Source organism: Gobius niger, assembly GCF_951799975.1.
Source record: "Gobius niger genome assembly, chromosome: 9".
Lineage (NCBI taxonomy): Eukaryota > Metazoa > Chordata > Actinopteri > Gobiiformes > Gobiidae > Gobius > Gobius niger.
This window is the reverse complement of record NC_136860.1, coordinates 16,596,089-16,615,702: the sequence shown is the minus strand read 5'-3', so window position 1 is coordinate 16,615,702 and position 19,614 is coordinate 16,596,089. Positions and strand designations below refer to the sequence as shown.

The 19,614-nt window shown below is 42.8% G+C and overlaps 1 protein-coding gene across 1 annotated transcript in view; it reads right to left on the bottom strand.

Annotated features, from left to right (window-relative positions):
• Positions 1-271: 271 nt before the first annotated feature.
• Positions 272-19,614, bottom strand: part of LOC306967851 (UPF0524 protein C3orf70 homolog B) — a 31,365-nt gene continuing 12,022 nt past the window's right edge. The window contains exon 2 of the mRNA XM_079563043.1: positions 272-2,213. Coding sequence (XP_079419169.1) covers positions 1,543-2,213 — 671 coding nt within the window. The 3' untranslated portion in view covers positions 272-1,542. The remainder of the gene's footprint in view (positions 2,214-19,614) is intronic.

Sequence of the window (19,614 nt, the reverse complement as noted above, 5' to 3'; positions counted from 1 at the left end):
TTAACAATATGGCGACTCAAGAAGAAGTACCCAGTCTCTGTGGAGCAGTAGGCCTGTCAAGATAGCAAATTGGAAGTTCGATATATTGTGGCAGGAAAATATCGCGATAAATGATATTATTGACTATAAATATACAAAATACTGCCAACTCTGAAACACAAAAATGACAGTTCTAAAATACCACACAAGCTGAAATAACCATGAAATAATGTAACCCAATGTGCTTCAGTTTTACAATCGGGGGAATTGCTAATAAATGTACAGACGATAAATATCGAGCCCAAAAAACGTATCGTTATTCTGTTATTTATTGAACGATAAGTCTATATTGTAAATATCGTGGCAGCCCTATGGAGCGTTACTAGACTGTCTTACTCTGTATAGAATTGAATGAGTTGAAAGAAGCCAGCTGAGCACTGCTTTTAAGTTTAACAAATACTTTGAGTTTTTTCAATTACACATATAACCCCTCGAACATTGATTCTTTAACCAACACTCAAAAGAGACTTTCTGTACAGTGTGCCGTCAAGACACATTCTTGGTCCTCACTGGCAGGTACAGCATTACAATGTGCTTTGTCTAATTTTTGATTGTCTAACACTGACCAACAACTGTGGTGGTTTCATATCATGTAAAAACAGCAGTAGATAATACAATGTTTAGGCCTTTGAAAACTACGGGACATTTCTATCGATTTAACCGGAGAGAATCTCATGTGTAGGTGGAGTCACTGACAGGAGTAATGGCATGCTTTCGAGCTTTTGCCACACGGAAGTCGACTGCACAGGAAAGACCTAACTGCTCGTTTTCATCAAGAAACCCACTCTGCATCAACTGGAATCATACTTAAAACATCCAGTCATTTATACTTAAATAAACCTCTACAAAAAACCCTTTGACGGAAGTACGGCTACTCGAAATTCATCTTGAGTGTCATGTCCAAGTGCAAGGTATGTGCTTGGTCCGCTGTGCCTGTGCTTGAAGGATTTGTGCTTTCTCTAAGTTGGAAATCGTCTCCATGCGGTGGTGGGTGGACGGAGTGAGTGTGAGTACGCATTGGACAGTCAATCGGTCTCCTTCAAAGTCCTAAACAGGCCGTGTCATTGTATGAAACCTTCTGCTCACAGGAAAGAGGGCGTTTGTCCACTGGCCACATTATCAGATACACCCGTTCTATGGCTTCCAAAGGTGTCTAATCCGCCATACATGGTAGCAGCTCGATATGTGTTCAGAAAGGATAACTTTGAGCGTCATATGGCTGTTCGGCCCCATAGACTGTTTGAGAAACTACAACTATCAAATGCCGTGTTGGCGGCAGACAATTTTTAACAGTTTCTAAAATGCTAAGATCACCCTTTGCCCAATCGATCACCTCTTCATAAATATTTGCTTAGAGATACAAATGCGCTCAGAACTATTAGAAAAGTTGTATCTAATAATTTGGCCCGTTTGTCCCAGTTTATGTCCTAGATCCTTGATTGTTACTCCTTGTAACTCCACAGATTGCGTCTTTGTGTAAAGATGGCGTCCTTTGGCTGTCAGTTACACAGTAGTCTCTATCTTCTCGATGATCTCTATCATAGATTTGGAAGGGGACAGCAGAGAGCAGTCGTCCTGGTCCCACAGGCTGCCCGGGCTGGAGTTCCCGTCTGTGCTGAGTCCATCGTCCTCCTCGCTGTCCTCACACGACTCCATGAAGTGCAGTCCCAGCGCGTTGATGCCTGAGTCCTCCGAGCTGGACGGGGACGAACAGTGCTCCATTTTGGGGCCTTTTACCTTGTCCAAAGGCGAGGCGGTCTTGTGTTGCGCTTGGATGGCGGCCGGAGGTGGGTTCGCTTTAGGGGAGGCTGTGTTCTGCTTCTGGGCTTTGGACTGGGGCGCGGGAGGGTTCACCTGAGGGGTTACGGGGGCGGGAGGGGGCGTCGGCGTCGGAGCATGAGGGGGTTCGGGGATCGGAGGTGGCGGGCGCTGTACATAGCACATTTTGCCGTTGATGCGTTTGACAATGTAGTCGTCCACGAAGAGGTCGGCGATGACGCAGTACTTGGGCGACTCGAGGGGAGGGGGAGACTGGAAGCTCGGGGCCAGCTTTAGGAAGCGCTCGGCCAGAGACGAGGACAGGTCGATGGTGTCACTGTACTCCGATCCATCGGGGGGCACTGCGGTGCTGGGGAGCTGGCACACATTCGTCATGGGCTGGTACACATATTTACCTGAAAGAGACAAAAATAAGCCAAGTAAATATCAGAAAGGTGTGTCTGTCTTTTTTTGACCACTTTCATAATCACGTGACGTACTCTGGTGGGCCTGAGTAGGGTACAATCAGTGGGAGAATCAATAATAACACAAGGAGGACATTCGGAGTGCGGTGAAACAGCAGGACATGCGCTCACACAAATGCCGGATATTTCACCGTGTGGGAATCCTCCTGTCACAAACTTTGCCCTGAAGAAAGCATATGGATGGATGAATAATTAATCAACTATTTATGTGGGCATTTCCAGGTGTTTTCTTTCACCTGACTCATATAAATCTACCTGGATGATTGAGCATTTTATTTAACCAGGAGGACATTCTATATCCACTCAGTGCAGCAAGAGATGACATCAAAGCTCAGGTACGACGACTCTCCCTCCTCTTCCTTCTGACAAAAATGTCAGCAGCTTAGTATGTGTTAACTGTGACTAATGCGTACTGACGGTTTTACACTGTGCAATGCGTCAGCCACTGTACACACTGTGTCACGACTGTTGGCTGGAGGTTTACAGGACAGTCCACTATAGGAGGCGAAAACTATACACTCATAACAGTCTGCAGTAGATGATGCATTAAAGAAAAACTGACTGTGGCCTCACCTCCATAGCACTTTATCATATGAGATTAATCTCTGCATATAGTGCACCCAAGTAATACACTAAGCACCCTTTTAAGATCCATGTAGTCCATTCAATGCATTACAAAACAATATATTTGATAATTAAAGTGATAGTCCGTAAGATTGCAAAATCCCTCCCCCCCTGATTGAACAAGAAAGTCACACCTCGTTCGCTGTGCACAGGAAAGCTTGTCTCATTAGAGATGGACGGACTATACTGTATATTTATTTCATGTTACCTACTTTACATCAAAACACAGGCTCAAATCAATGACTGAAGCTTATATGTTGTTCATGAACACTCAGCCTCACCTTCTGTATGTTGTTTTTATGACACATGGAGTCTGGGGGGATGCACCAATTAAAATGGAAAGCTAGAGACCTTGTTTAACCTTTACCCTGTGAGGAGTAATTGTATGCAGATCCTCTTTATCATACTGATGCATGTGAGCCAAAATGCCGTATTTTAGGAGCGGTAACAAATGCCTGGGGTGGGGGAAGCACCAGCGAGGCTGTGTCTGTGATAACTGATCATCTGCCCATGGGGGTGGGAGCAATTTTCACATCACAATGCTGCCTACAGAAAAATACTACATGCCTGTCCACCTCCATCTGAGAGTGGACCTCAGCGAAAAGTGTTGTTTAAAATTCACAAGCACATATCGCTTTATTTGACCTCTGCAAACTGAATACCAATTACCGTAGGGGAATTGAGCAGCGCATACTGTGATGCTCAAAGAGCACGCTGTTGTTACTGTTTTTATTTTGTACTGAATACAGTCTAGTCCATAATAATAATACAGTTTAAATTAAACTGCAACATTTTTTTCAGTACTAGTGTGTGACTATATATACAGTATGGACAAAATGTAGTGAAAAGTGTATTTTTCAACAACTGCTTCATAGTTCTCCTGCTACTGTAGCCTCCCGCCCACCTCTTATTCTCCCATCTAAGAACGCCATGAATCCTTTCCTCATATAGACTACGAAATGACCACCTTCAAAGGTCAGCCATTGTATGTGGCCCGCTCCCTCTGACTGCAGCTGCATATCGCCGATGTGATGTGTGTTTAACTGGTTCCCTGGAGAGACCCGGGAACTACAGACATGACAGCCTTACGCATCGCTTCCTCCATCCCCGTCTTTTTGTTCTAGCAGCCGGAGGGAGCTATTCAGTCACAAATCCTCAGTGCCAGGTTACTCTGCCAATGCCCAGCCACTTCAAAGCACAGCCAAGAAGAGATAGTTTAAAACACAGAACGTGACATGGCTTTAATTAAGCTGCCTCAACTAAATGCAAAAAGTTGTGTGGAATCAAAGGCGGCTTTGGCCACTCGTCCGGGTAAGGCGGTGTGTGCATTGTTAAAAACAGAAGCAGTTTTGCAGGAGAAAAGCAGAATGGTCGGAGTCCTTGTTTTAATGAGACAAAGTCAATGGTCCATACAGAGACGGAGGCTTACTGTGAAGTGCCCATTCAAGCAGATATGATGGCGAGAATAAACGAGCACCACAAGTACAAAGCAGTGCAGCTTATTTTCTATAGCTTTCACTGTAACTGTAAAAGTTCAGGCTTAAGATGGCTGTTTAGTTTAGCAACACAATGTTAAAGGGATAATTTAGCTTTGACTTTAACGAAACAATCATTCTTTATTTGTGGGTAATTGCTAAGGGGAAATTTCCTTCGATACCAATGCCAGGTTGCAAATGTCCTCGGCTTTTAAGGTGGTTAAAAAGACCCCAGGGGAGAAATAATCAGGAGAGACTGTTAGAAGGAAGATACCGCCTCATGCCTTCAGCTGGTGTAACAGAATGTTTTGAGCTCTTGAGAAGGAGACGGACTGCTAAAAATGCAGCATAAAAACAAACTATTCCATGAGTGGAGAACATTACTCTGGTGGATTTAGTGTTGTGTAGGTATTCACAAGTTCTCTCATACAAGAATAGAACAGCATACTTTCCATTGAACTCTCAACATTTTCCACTTGGCCCCTATAATTCAGCATAAACCTGCACCTGGAGTCAGGCTTGGGGCAGAGCAACAATCAACAGAGCAGACGCCATGACATGGATTGTCCTCAACAGCTTTGGATGGAGCGCTGTCTGGCTTCGCCGTGAGATTTAGATTTACAAGCTGTCGCAAAAAAGAAAAAAAAAACAACAACGTAAAATTGGTTTTCCACTGAGGTAGAAATATCACACGGCCCCAAAGCAAGGTTACAGCTACGTTAGCGCAGATTAATCTCAGTTAGAGGCTGCAAAAGGAGACTAAATCAGATTAGTGTGTTGTATAATCTCTGCGCTCACCTCGCTGGGTTTATGGAGGTTTTAGATGTGCACTTTTATAATGAAGTCAATCGATAAAACGTGATCCACTCAGGCTTTGGGAAACTGAAGTTAAATGTAGACCTAAAGAGTGTGAAAGCCTGGATACCTGATTAGAGAAAACTCATGTCTCGCTCTCACTACACATAATTGTTCACGTTAGGGTTTGACTGATATGGAGTTTTGGGGTCCGATACTGACATGAATTTAATTTCATGTAATTATTTTTTAATCTCTCAAATAGCTTCTAATATATAGAAATATATCTAATAGAGGTCGATCGATGTGGGTTTTACTAAGGCCGATGCCGATATGCTCTATATTTTTGCTGGACACTTCTAAATGTGTTGAAGTGTGACAGCAGGGGGCGCTGTATGGGGGGCGTAGGAAATTCCTGTTTAGTAAGTACTTCAGAGGGAGCTCATTTGAAATACAAAAATGAGTAGATTCCAAAACAAAAAAGGATAAGCCTCTATCTCTTATGGCTCTTATGGTTCCAAAATTATAAGCAAAAGTGTACAACGTAAAATATATAAAATAGAAGAAGTTGTGTCTCATTTTAAAGCTCGAGCTGAGTTCTTTCCAGTGGAAAAAAACAGGCAGTACTGTATCTATCACCTTCGGTTCCGGAGATATCAGCAGTTTTGTCGGGCGATATCGACCGATAGCCGATACTGTACAATATGCTCCGATGCGATACTGGTATCGGATATCGGAGCCGATGCCAGAAAAAAAGACGATATCAGGTATCGGCCACAAATATCCGATAGCCGACTGAACCGATACAAGTTTTGGCTCTCAATGCCTTAAAAACATAACTTTATCACCTAAATCTAAGTGAATCTCCGCAGGCTGTATATCATTGGGAAGCTAAGAACCAGGGGAATTCAATCGCTGAGTTTCAACCTCTGTAAATGCATTTTTGATCGCCACACAAAATGCCTCAGTTAGCAACAGTATGCTAATTAAGCTAGCATGCTAACGAAAACTAATCAAGGCTGGGACAGAAACTAACATAGAAATACCTAAAGTAGCCTAATAAAATAAAATAACCACTGCTGCAGCCAAGTGTTCGTATTTTAGTTTAGGAAATAACTGATCTCACATATTTGTAATGATCAGATCACCTCATGCAAGTTGCTATATTAATGTAACCTAAAGCCTGTCATACACCCAAGGATAGTGTAGAAAAAGTCCAGTGATCCTTGTTAAATGTTTATCCAAGAGTTTATCAATAGACAAAATTGATAATTGATCCGTAAAATTGTGACTATTAAATATAACTTTATAGATCTTACAATGGAGAAAAGAGCCAATTCAGTTTTCCACTCAGAGAGAGACACTTTTAAGAAAATGGCATCGGTAAATATCAAGAATCGGCGGTGTCGGTAGCAAAAAAGCTGGATCGATGCATCTCTAGTTCTGATATATCGGCTGGCTTATATATTAGTCGGGCCCTAGTTCACATGATTTGTGTAAATGCATATTTCTGGCACGTGTTCAGCTTTGTCAAACAGCAAAGTGATTGTAAGGCGGCACTGATTTAGACTGCACTTCTGCATTAGCTGTATATTGATGCTTTTAAGTTGTGTCACCTGTAAATAATGTTCATAAAGGTTTAGAAATGACATTCAGTTTACAGAATGTATCATTAACTCCTTGCTCACTAACACATAGTCGTCATTAGTTCATGATTCAACTTTTGTAAATGCATGCATTTGTCCGTACATGGCACTGTGCTCAAACATTCTTCAGATACGTTTGCCCGTTGGTTGGTCACCTAATGCTGTAACCTAACTTAATGCAATCATGAAAAACAGCGGTTACATTAATCAAATGGAAAATGATTTTAAGCAGGGCGCTGATTACAGATAACCGCAGGTGTTCATTACATCCAGCGCGATAGTCTTCATGCCATACAAACCAAGTGATTTCCCCATTTCCTTTGTGCTCCTATGACAGCCCCCGTCCCAGTCTTATGAATATCCAGTCTGGAAAAGTGGCAGCCAGTGAACAATATCAAAGCTTTATTGATATGCAGCGGTCCTTCATAATGATGAGCCCAATGTTCAGGTCATTTGTTTGAAGCCCCGGCTACCTCCGCCTGCTTAGATTTCCATACTAACAAGCACCAGCTGTCCCCCTCACAAAACGTCCCATAATGATTCATGTTTGCCCTGGCCCAATGTCCGTGACACAATTTGAAATATTACTCCCACACAGCAATATTTAGAGGACTATTTATAGTGCCAGATCAATATATGTATTGCGCCGGTGGGGGATTTACCGCAGACGCATGTATGCGCATAACATAATGGGAAAAATGTCGATGTAAAGCGCTATGTCGAGAAGTGCTCAATTGGATCAGAGCTTGAGATGCAGCGCTATTAAAATTGATTCGGACTTTTATTGTATTAGTGGGATGGCTATAGGCAGTACAGCAGTGCATCATTCTGGGAAGACGTGGAAGACAAATGACAGTTTGTATTGGTGCCTCTATTGAAACGGCGCAGTCTGCCACGCTTAGAAGCTCACAGAGTTTTAAGCATTCACATTTACTTTTCATGCACATGCAGGCTATAGATGAGAAAACAAGACATGCTTGAGGTGCCGTTTGTCTATTGTAAAATGAATGTAAAACAGCTTGCACACTCATTTTTGCCAGCTGTCAGTTGTAATTTTTCCAAAGGTTCTTGTTAGTACTTTATCGTTTCAGTGTTGCGGATGTTGCACTGACAAAGCTTCTGAAAAGTCCTCAACAGTCCAGATGACGGCTTGCAGGAACAGGCCACCGTTTTTCCATACTGAGATATGTTCTTACCTGAGCTTAGACGAGTTGATGTGTACCTGTCTGGTCTTTGTGCGTGCGCTCAGTCATGCAAAAAGACAAAAGATGTTGTTTGCATTTAACCCTATCCTCCTCTCTTCTATGTAGTCAAAGCAGAAGTTAATAGCAACCAAGCTCTTCCACGTTTTCCCTAATTAAATACGGTTATGTGAGTACTTACATGATCCAAGTATAGTTACACAAAACCTTCGGCGTCCGTGCTGAAATATCTTCACTTTATTGCGTGGGCGTCGAAGTGTTCCTAAGGTGTTATTACGCCTTATAATATAGTACCCCTTTTTATACACTTAGAAAATCGACGTGTTTAATTTGGTGTAGTGCACGGACAGCAAAGTGCTCCAAGGTTTTGTGTAACTACTCACGTAACCATATTTAAATAGTGTAAACGTGGAAGAGCTTGGTCGCTTCTAACTTCACCCCTGTTTGGCCCCATAGAGGAGAAGAGGAGAGGTTAAATGCTAGCAACACCTTTGGTCTTTTAGCGTGACTGAGCGCATGCTCAAAGACCAGAAAGTTACACATCAACTCGTCTAAGCTCAGGTAAGAACATATGTCAATATGTAAAAATGGTGGCCTGTTCCTTTCAGAACGTAAGACAGAGGTTGTTAAAGGCTCTCAGTCTCCATGCAGTTATATGTCAAGCCTCAGTGCTCGTGCTCCACTTTATTTGGGCCTGCGTTTTATGCCACACATTCACATTTGTGTCACATTTGTCAAATATCTGACCATTTCGTTATTTCAGTTATTCAGACATCCTCCACAGCCGGCATAAACTTTTGCACCCGACAGAACACTCTCTGACCTGAGTGACGCTTTTGCTCCCAATTATCACTTGCCAAGTTGCCAATGTTTTTTTTTTTTGTTCCCACAAAGACGAATGCCATACGCTTTTACATCTTTAGTCCTCACTCTAAATGGCGCCGGTCCTAAAGTGGCACGCGATGTTTACTTCCGATTGCAATCAAGTAAATGGAGCGGCACAAGCAACTTCTTCAAAATGATTTGACCAATGTTCTGCGAAGTTAGAAACAGGGTTAGAGGCACATCAGACGCGTTTGTAGTTTTCAATCCAATATTCTGTGGTAAGGAAGAAATGACAATGTTAGAGAATTTTTTTTTTTTTTTTTTTTTTGGGTGGGGGGGGGGGGGACTGCTGTGACTTCAAACAAATGCCGTGCTGTTAGTTTTATTCTGTCGACTTCAATATAGCAGCAGCAGAGTTTTCACACTGAATGCTCAAAGAAGTCTGCACAGACACACTTTCTGAATAGAGTGCCATTAATATTTTGTACTTAAATAGACAAAAGACATTAGAGATTGTAAACACAGCCAGCCACTGAAGGCATGGTACTGTATTGTTCGAAAACCTCACGGTACATTATTGTGGGGGGGGCTTATGGTGATAATACATTAGTCGTATATAGCTAGAGCTTATAGTGCTTTTTTTCCCATTAAAAGTCCATTATAAAACGCAATACATATACTTTTTACCCCTTGTAAAAAACTGCATCTCCATCGAGCATCCACTCAAACGTATCTCAACTCCGTGTCCAACTGTAAAAGCTATTTCTGCCAGCGCACCATTTTACTGTACACAGCATGTGAAGGCACCAGGCTGCAGAGAAAAACAGTGAAAGAATTCTCCGGTGACAGCTGCAGCTCGAACACACCACAATAACACAGCCACAGGACACATAGCGCGCAAGGAGGGAGAGAGAAAGAGGAGAAGGACGAGCCAGATTATTCCGGAGGGTAAATCCTTTCATCACATGCAGGAGTCATCAAACATGGCTGAAAGAAGCTCCCACAGGCGGATAAAAGTAGGAGAAAATAAGCAAGGCGGTGTGTACAAATGATGATGTCGATGGTGGAGTCATTGGACAAGATTGTGACCTTTTCGACGCAGGGGTGGGAAAGTGCTCCTATTGTGAGAATGAAAGCTTTATGTGAATAGACCTCTCACATAAACGTCGCTTAAGAGGTGTCTTAGGAGGTTTCTTTGCGGTGAACTGAGGCAGAGCAGATGGAGGTTAGTGCTACAAATAAAGCCACTTGTAAGACAATAAAAAGTATTAATACAATTTTGATAAATCCCAATACTTTGCCCCACTCCCCTCCTACTGGCCTGTCGCCATCATCAACCGGCGAGTGAGTGGGTGGGTTAGAGATTGGAGCTCACCCCATGGGCAGAGGTGGGTAGAGTAGTAAGAGTGACGCTACTTTGAAATTATTGTCCATAAGTACAAGCAAAAAGTAGTGAAAAACAATTACTCAAGAAGGAGAAAACGTTACTTCACTGTGAGTAACTGAGTAATGTAGTGTAATGTAGAGCAAATGTTCTATGTTTCATAGTCATACAAGCCTAACTTAATCATACATAATTTGTAGAAATTACCTCTGGATGTATCCAGAAGTACCACATTTACTACCAAGGAACTGCTGCTGTATCCTAGAATTGCCACAATAAGTACCATAGATATTCCACATAATTGCTAGTAATTACCACTGTAAGTACAATTGGACTTACTGGGCCGTATTTTTAAGTGTTAACAATATGATAATTTTACTCAAGTGGAATTATAAAGTACTGTAAGAAAAGCTACTCCAAGTAGTATGATTTCTCCAAAAAGTTACTCAGTACATGTACTTCAGTAAATGTAACTGAGTGCGACCCTCCTCTGCCTATGGGGCTACATCAATGTACCAAATGCTATTTTTTCTAAAGTGGTATTTCGTTAAAGTATCAAGATTGTTTTTCCTTCTAAACAAGTGTCAAATGAACACTGCCTGACCAAAAATAGTGGCCTTGTTTCAATAAGGTTCTGCTAATGTCAAAAGATCCAGTGTTGCGTTATTTATTTATTTATTACCAAGAATTTGTATTGATGATGGGAGAATGTAGCCACTGTAGCCTCCTGTACGGTCTCCCCTCCTCTGATTTACAAAAGCTGCAATATGTTCAAAACTCTGCCGCCCGCCTCCTCACCCACACCCGCTCCAGAGACCACATCACCCCCGTCCTCCAACAGCTTCACCGGCTCCCCGTACAACAGCGCATCCACTACAAAGTTCTGCTCATCACCTACAAAGCCCTCAACAACCTGGCCCCCCCCATACCTCACAGACCTCCTACAACGCCACCGCCCATCCCGTCGCCTCCGCTCTGCTGACTTAAACCTTCTCAAACCCATTACCAAATCAAAGCACCGAACCTTGGGGGACCGAGCCTTCGCCATCGCCGCCCCCACCCTCTGAAACTCTCACTTGTTTCAGCTCACCTACAACCTACAATAGCTCTGCCATCTTTGTTTGTTTGTCTCATTTGTAAAGCGTCTTTGTGGCCCCCGAAAAGCGCTGTAAAAGACTTATGTATTATTATTATTATTATTATTATTACTGTGCAAAGCCTTCTCCTGCACATCCCAAAGATTCTCAATGGGGTTCAGATCTAGACTCTGTGATGGCCAATCCAGCTCATGCTCCCTGGACCACTCTTTCCCAATGTGAGCCTGATTAATCCTGGCGTTGTCGTCTTGGAATATGTCCGTGCCATCAGGGAAGAATAGATCCATTGATGGAATAACCTGGTCATTATGCACATACTGTAGTGTTGCTGAACCTAGACCTGACAAACTGCAGCTGCCCCAGATTGTAAGTTAAATCCAGGTAGTGCCTTATTTTTTAGTGTATTAACAATGCAGACGTACCACTCATTTGGCTCTGTTGCTATTTGCATTGACTTTTAAGTTTAGGTCTTGCCTCCACAAGAAACTATGCACCAGGATTCGAGCCTACAATACAGTGGCTGGAAGAGTGTCCGGCATACATGTGCAGCAGCCTTACAGCACCAACTAGGCAATCGAGACACACAGACAGTCATTTTAGCAATCCTTTTAAGACTCTTTTAAACATGGACAAGACATTTGGAAACATTATGCAAAGTTATGAACCCAGTAACCAACGCCATAACAGCCCATACTTTGATCGTGCGAATCATGTCATGAAACAGATGCATGTTTTACATTCGTGTAGGCTGGATCGAAGTGGATTTGTGGGAGTTGAAAGAGGATCGCAAGCGTTAAGAGAATATATTGGTCTTTCAAAGGGTGGTGCAACTGAAGTAGCACACAACAGAAGTACTGTACATGCAGTGATGTCATAAGAAAAAAGACTTTTGGAAAAAGTCAAAAGTAGAATCTGAAATTGCCAAATCATATTGTGGCATCTTGGGGTTTAATTAGCTATAATCACTCACTAGAACAAGCCGTTACAGGAAGTGCCAGAAGCGATAATTGTGAGCGCTTTTATGGAGAAGTTTTCAGGCTAATTTGGATTTGGGAGCACAGCTGTGGTCCTTGTGAAGATGTGATGTTTTTTTGTGTGTTTTTTTTTACTACAGAGGAGGGAATAGACTTCAGCACACGGTCTCTCCATCTTGTGCCCAGAGCTGCCAGACGATCACACACAGCTCTAATACAGGAGACTGTCCCACTAAATATTACAGCGTGTGGAGCCCATCCATCTTTCACTGTCAGAGCACTGGTGCACAAATCTCTGCCCACGGACGCATCACGCCGCGGGGAGCGCTCAGGCCATTCAGAGGCGGCCGAGTGGAGAGGGGACTCTGCAGAGGAGCTGAATGGTGTGCGGGAGGAAAACTGTGTCAGCTTAATATCAGATAAATCAGGGGATGCTTAGTCAGTGTCAGGCTTTAAGAGCAGGTCACTGGATAAACATTTTGGAAGAGGAAAAGCATGTAACATTCAAAGTAGGAACTTTCTCCAGCATGGCACTGCTCCACACAGATCCAAAGAAACAGCTATGTCCAAAAATACAAAATTCTCATCAGTAAAGAAAAGGACTGGGTCTTTTATAGGAAGGATCTTATAGAACTTATGAACATTTTGTTAGAGGCTAGGCTTCTTGATTTTGAATAATGCAGCATAGATGCTGAAAAAGTGTCAAACAGGTGCCGAAAACTGGACATGATTCAAAATTATGGTGGGGAAAAAAAACGAGAAATGTAGTCCTAGTAAAATATTGCAAAAATATTCCAGCCATACCAACAAACTCACCCTGAGTGTGCAGTCAGCCAGCAAACGTTTTTTTTCCCAAAGGGCTACAAGGCCCTTTTTTCCGCAGAAAATGGTTAAAACTGTGTTTTGTCTATTACATTGTAGCCTACATCATCCTGTTCCCCAGAACATTTTCCAACCGACATTCTCCTGGTCTCACGACTATAACCACTCTGCTACACCCTATACCCCTGCACTCACATCGTCCACTTAGCTTCATCTGCTCTTCTGCCCGTCATGCATTAGTCCAACGGCGTGAGTCCGCAGAGCGACCAGCTTCAGGTTTCAGAGACAGGGAGCCTGAGCCAGCATCATGTGAAACCACTCTGCTACTTCCTGCCTCTGCTGCCTCCGGAGCCAAGCGCTGCTCTTAAATCCACTGTGGAGAGTGCAGAATGTGCCCCTCTGTGCTGAGCAAACATCAGGCCTGGAGCAGGGAAGGGGGACAGCCACGGAGTGTTTTCAATCCATTATTACGTAACATGTTCCTGTCTTGTGGCGTAGTAGCGAAAATGACTAAAGCTTCTTAAAGGTCAACTATGATTTCTTTTCTTTTTCTTAAAATTTGGGTCCAGTCTGGTGTCGGCAACGGAAAAGCTGAAAACAAACACAAATCGGATGCTCTAAAACACTGAGCCAGGACATTAGAATAGGACAAGTTTCAAGGCACAAGAGATAACAGGGTGTCCCTAGAGCATTGTTTGGTCAAGTATTTCTCTCAAATTGATATAAGAATAATTTTTCACTTTTTTTAGGGGCTTCAAAGAATAAAGGTTGGGAACCACAATAGATATATAATTCCTACAGCAAAGTGCTCGACAGTTTTCCAGTTCCCCTCATTTTAAACCAATGTGAAACAAACAAAGCAATCTTTTCTGTTCACCTCCTCTTCTCCGCGTGTGACGTCAGCTTGCTGTGAACTATTTGCGGGGCTAATAACAGATTATTTGTGTTATCTAATCTCCTATCGCTCTCACAGTATGAGCTGGCAGTGTGATGGAAATTCCCCTTGCCTGAATAAGTCTCCACACCGACTTGGTGTTTTGGAGGTTCTCTCTCAGCACTGTACCGGCTCAGACCCACAAGGCCATGAGGGACTGGACTCCCCTGAGGTGGGATTACTCAGCGGACCCTGGGGATTATCGCAGTTCATACAGAATAATCTACATTTCAAAGCAGAGGGTAAACCAGGCCTCTTTACTGTCCGACTCTTTCATCAGTCACACACGATGTCTCCAAGTCAGGGCAAGGCAACGCACAAGAAGAGCTGCTCATATGAATTTATAGACAGCATTACCATATTTTCTCGAGTATAAATCGCTCTGGAGTATAAATCGCACCAGCCAAAAAATGCATAATGAAGAAGAAAAAAACATATATAAGTCGCTCCGGAGTATAAGGCGCACCAGCCTTGGCAACGACCTGGGCATGGAGGCGTAACTGCACTGTTGACAAACCTCTCCCGGCATCACGGTGTTCAAGCATCCATTTGTCAACATTTTCCTCCAGCTGTGGCCATCCAGCTTTAAGCCAGCAATGAGCTAATTTTGCTTTCTTCATTGCAGTAACCTCAGCTTCACCAGTCCCTCACAAGTTTCCCGCTCACTCCACACTTTTACCGTTTTTTATTTCATTTTATTTTCAGTACTACAAGAGTAGCAGATACTGGCAGACAAGCCTAGGGCGCCCTCTAGTGGGTGTCAGTATGAAAATAACAAACATGTTAAAAAGGTATATTTTGATATGTAAGTCGCACCTGAGTATAAATCGCACCCCCAGCCAAACTATGAAAAAAGTGCGACTTATAGTTCGGAAAATACGGTGTCCTTAAGTGGTTACAAGACAGTCTACTTTTTTGAGCCGGTCACCAGCCTGGATAAATAAAACTGGTAACTCTTAATAATTACACGCTAGAATAGGCGAATACGCTACATTGATCTGAAACAATGTATTCCAATTCTCCCATAGCTTTGCTTCCTGGTTTAAATTGTGTCTGTTCCTGAGCCCCCTCCTTCCCCCTCCCCTCGCTCCCTTTCATAACAAACCTCAAAATTTTTTTACAAGTGAAATAATAACACTAAAATATTACAAAATAAATCCACTCTCGTTAAGCGGTGACCGAGTTGCTACATTTAGAATCGTCCTTTGGTTAAACATGACCTTACATTTTCACCCCTTGGCAATGCTCTTCACAGAATCTGCCACAGTGTTACTTACATAATCTCTTTCCCGTGGATTTATGGTTGATTTGTCACGAGAAGCAAAGCGTTCAACTTCCTCTAAACATGCATCTCCAGTATGCGCTACAGCTACAGAACGGCGTGACACAAGAGCGCTTTTGTCCCGGGTGAAATTAAGCTCCACAAACGCCTCATTGCACATGATGTTGATTATGATGGAGGTGGTCTTTCACTAAATTGAATTCGTCAGGGAAGAACAGGGATTTTTCTGAGACTGTAATTTGCATATAACCCCTGGTGGCTTCAATGAACTTTAGCTATGTCCTTTTGTGTTATAAATCTGTAATCACATTTTTCAAAAATCTTTGTCCCCGCGTCACACTTCTCTCTGTATTGATCGCTAATAAAAGGTGAAGGTTTCGTGATGGGGTGTAATCCTGGTCCCGGCGTTGGTCCTTTTTACAGATCGATAAATATAGTCGGGAGTCTTAACCCAATAACGCTGCGGTGATGGCCCAGTGGGAGCAGCGCAGTGACGGATGGCTCCGACATGGACTGAGTATACAGGACAACTCATCTGTCAGGAGGTTGGTCTAAAAGGGGAGGGGACATGTTTCAATAGCGAAAGAAGTGTTTAATCTGGGTGGCTCGGTGGTTAAGAGCAGTAAGACGGGCTCGGTGTTGTGAGTTTGATGGTCACGGGCTCTCTCAAACAAGCCAAGCCAAGATGCCTCAAAACTGCATGACTGAATATTGAAAGCTTATTTGGAGGAGGTACTGGGCCACTAGGGCAACAGTGGCTCAGTGTTTTTCCAAAAGGTCAGGGATTTGAATCTGTCTTTGTAACGCAGCACTCAAACACTATAACGCCTCTCACCTATACTGAAAATAGTTTGGTAGTTCGCCTGTTGATTAGGCAGAAGATGGCCAGTTTCAGTGCCATATTTTAATGTTTTTGCACAGAGTGAGCCGCCATGCGTTTCTCTGATTGGTTAATCTGTCTGTCAAACACACCCTTTAGACCAGTGTTCCTCAAAAGTGGGTTGCGGAGCCCTTTTAAAATAACTGTTATTAGATTATTGTTTTTTATATTTTTAGGCTTATTAACTTCTTAACCTCTGCCTTTTTCTCCAGTTTGACTTTACCCTAATCTAAAAGCTTCTTGAAAAAAAAAAAATCAAAATAGCGACAAAAACGAGACGTAAATGAGGATGAAAAAGCAACAAAAAAAAAGCATCAATAAAGTGGCGACAACGCAAGGAAAAATCTTCGATCAATTTGATAGGTCTTAGCTTTCAAATGAGGCGTTACTCTGGCCTATGGGCAGTGAACTCCAGTCAAGTAGCTTTTAGAGTTAGAGATGTAATGTAAATGGGCTCTGTTCAGGTGGGGATTAAGAGGTTAAAGGATTATTAAACTATAATTTGTAGTGAAAATACACTATTTTACATTATGTATAATAAATTCAATTATGGCATGTGATTTTATGGTGACGGTGGGTCCCGACATCATACCAGTTGAGAACCGCTGCTTTAGACCTTACAGAGATAACGCCGACCACTGGACCACACGCCTTTTTGAAGCATTGGAAAAGCGTATAGTCTGGCCAGGCTAGCTTTCACCCGCACGGTCGCGTACTTGGGCAAGACACTTCCATCATGTCTATGTATGAATGCAGTGTCTGAGAGAGTGTTGGATAGTAGTAATGTACAGATTAGCAGCAGTACTTCCATCAGTCTTCTATGGCTGTGGCATCTGTCTTGACCCATGTGTTTGTGTACTAACCCCTTTACTCCACAAGTCAGCTTTAGGTAGCAAGTTTAGAATGTGGTTTAGCTGGGCCTTTGCAAACCGAATGCAATAGTAAAGAAAATCTCAAATAACTTTGCCAAAAAAAGACTCCCTTGCTTTTCCCTTAATGACAAATTGACTGCGGCTTTAATGATAATTGTAATCATTCAACAGTGGATTAGAGACACACAAACCGTCCCGGGCCAGGTGGCGCGGGTATATTGCAGCTTGCTAACAGGCGCTTTCATCAGCCACAATGTATTGGCTGTGACATTAAACATAGCTAATTACTGCTAATGAGAGGCTTGGACTAATGTTGTCACCAGCTGGGCGCGCTTCCCGTCTCTAGTTTTCCACACTTTTCATACGGTTTTATGAGGACGTCCATGTCCAATTCTGTGATAGGTACGCAGAGATGACTGGCAATAGTCATGGGGTGCATATTTCCTCCATTTTCAATCATGTTGTTCCGCGGGTGAGACAGCAATAATAATTTGTTGGAACAAGCTGAACCTTTTGCTCCGCGTTGACCTTTTCTACCTCTTTGCATGAAAAACCTATTAAAATTGTAATTAAAAAAACATGCTAAAAGGTTTCCTGTGGTTTCTGCGCAATTATGAGCCAACGCCTGGAACCTTTCCCCCCCCCCAATTCCGTGTGACGAATGAAAACACAAAAATATGACATCTGACCTGCTTGTTATTGCTCTGCGTCACCAAAGGAGGCTGTAAATGGGTACAAGTAGGGGCTAGTTTTCACACAGTAAGAGCTGTGGTTCCGCATGGCTCAGCAGGCCAGGGTATTTTGGAGCATGGCCGTCCAGGGAGAAGGAGCTGAGAATTACTGCGGAAATGCACTCAGAGCTCCGACGCCCCGCCGAGAATTGAGGATTAAATAATGAGTAAATAAAAGACCGGAGTGGCTAGACATGAGATAACCCTCTACACATAAATCTGTTTAAATATGCGACTATGACTGAGCTTTCTACCACATCTTATACAAATACTTGGATTTGATTCACACCTCTTTGAGTAATGTGGCTGTCTCTGGCATTGATTATCTCTGAGGTTGAAAAATAACTCTCCAGGAGAACTTTACCGCTTCAGAAATAGTGAAATTTTATAGATTCTTCAATGGGCCATATCATACCAACTTTTATGAGTTTTTGATCACGTTAACCTGGAGTGGTTCTGTTTCATAAACGTATTTTCAGCAAACCGGTATATTTAGCGGGTGGTCATTATTCGCACTATAGATAATTGCCTGTCCATTTCATCCTCAACAAGCCGGTCTAGTCCATAATGTTTTCACTGTGACTCATTCCTTTACATTTAAAACGCCTCTCCTTAACCATGCAGAGAAATATAACTGACTGGTTTTAACCTACAGTCCATATTTTGTGTCGAAATGTGTGGCACAGACACAGTGTGGTTTAAAGTCATATTAACCGCATGTTGATATCTAACCTCAGCGCCTCCTTCTTTCCACGACAACTGATAAAACATTTGGCCGTTTATAACCACAAAACTGACGACAATCATAGGAAATCACCAAATTCATCAGGAAACCAACTTTGTTTGTTGAGTATTTCTTTAGTTTGTCTTAAAGGAACAGGCCACCGTTATTCCATACTGAGACCAGACAGGTACGCATCAAGCTCAGGTAAGAACATATCTCGGTATGAAAAAACGGTGGCCTGTTCCTTTAATATTGGAATGTTTTTCCTCATGATGACTAATGGGACACCTGAATGTGCGTGTGTCACTTGTGGTCAGTCAAATTCTGCTCTGCAAAGGAGCATAATGTAGCTGTACTCTGGTGTAACCTATAAGTTATTCTATTAAGGAGTTACTTAGAGTATCAATTATTAAGAGACTGGGCTAGATCAGAAGTTCTAAACTCGGCTCTAGGAATGGAGTAATGAAAACTGAACACAAGATTACGTTTAAGTGGTACCAAATAATATATTGTGATAAGGGAAAAAATAAACAAACATGTGTATCAACAATATTCGAATGGCCATTCACACATTTCACAATGCATCAATTCTCAATATGTACAATATTTACACTCTCTTCAAAGTATTCTTTCTACCAACGATGGTATTAAGCAACAGGTGGAAAAGTTCATACGGCCCCCACAACTTCCACGTTGGGGTGGCAAAGTCCAGGGGGTTTGGTGAGGGGAAGTAACAGTTCATAAAGGGACCGCGATGAACGGGTTGCGAGGTTGGCGACCAAAAGAAACAAAAATAGAGAGGGCGGCTGCTGAGGAGCCTCCTACCAGCCCGGGGTTCGGTTGGGTGAATTCAGTTCAGCTCATTCAGTTCATTTGGATCCAGGTTCAACGTTTCAACAGGCTCTAGCTCGGGCTCTAAGCTCGCCATCCAACCTGGCCAATTCCGCAGATAAACGCAAGCACAAACACTCCCGCGCGACGACCCACGGCTCCGGTAGTCGGCTCCTGCAGCAACCTCATACAGCGTCTCCCTCTCGCTCTTACCGGTAGCTACCCACTACCAGC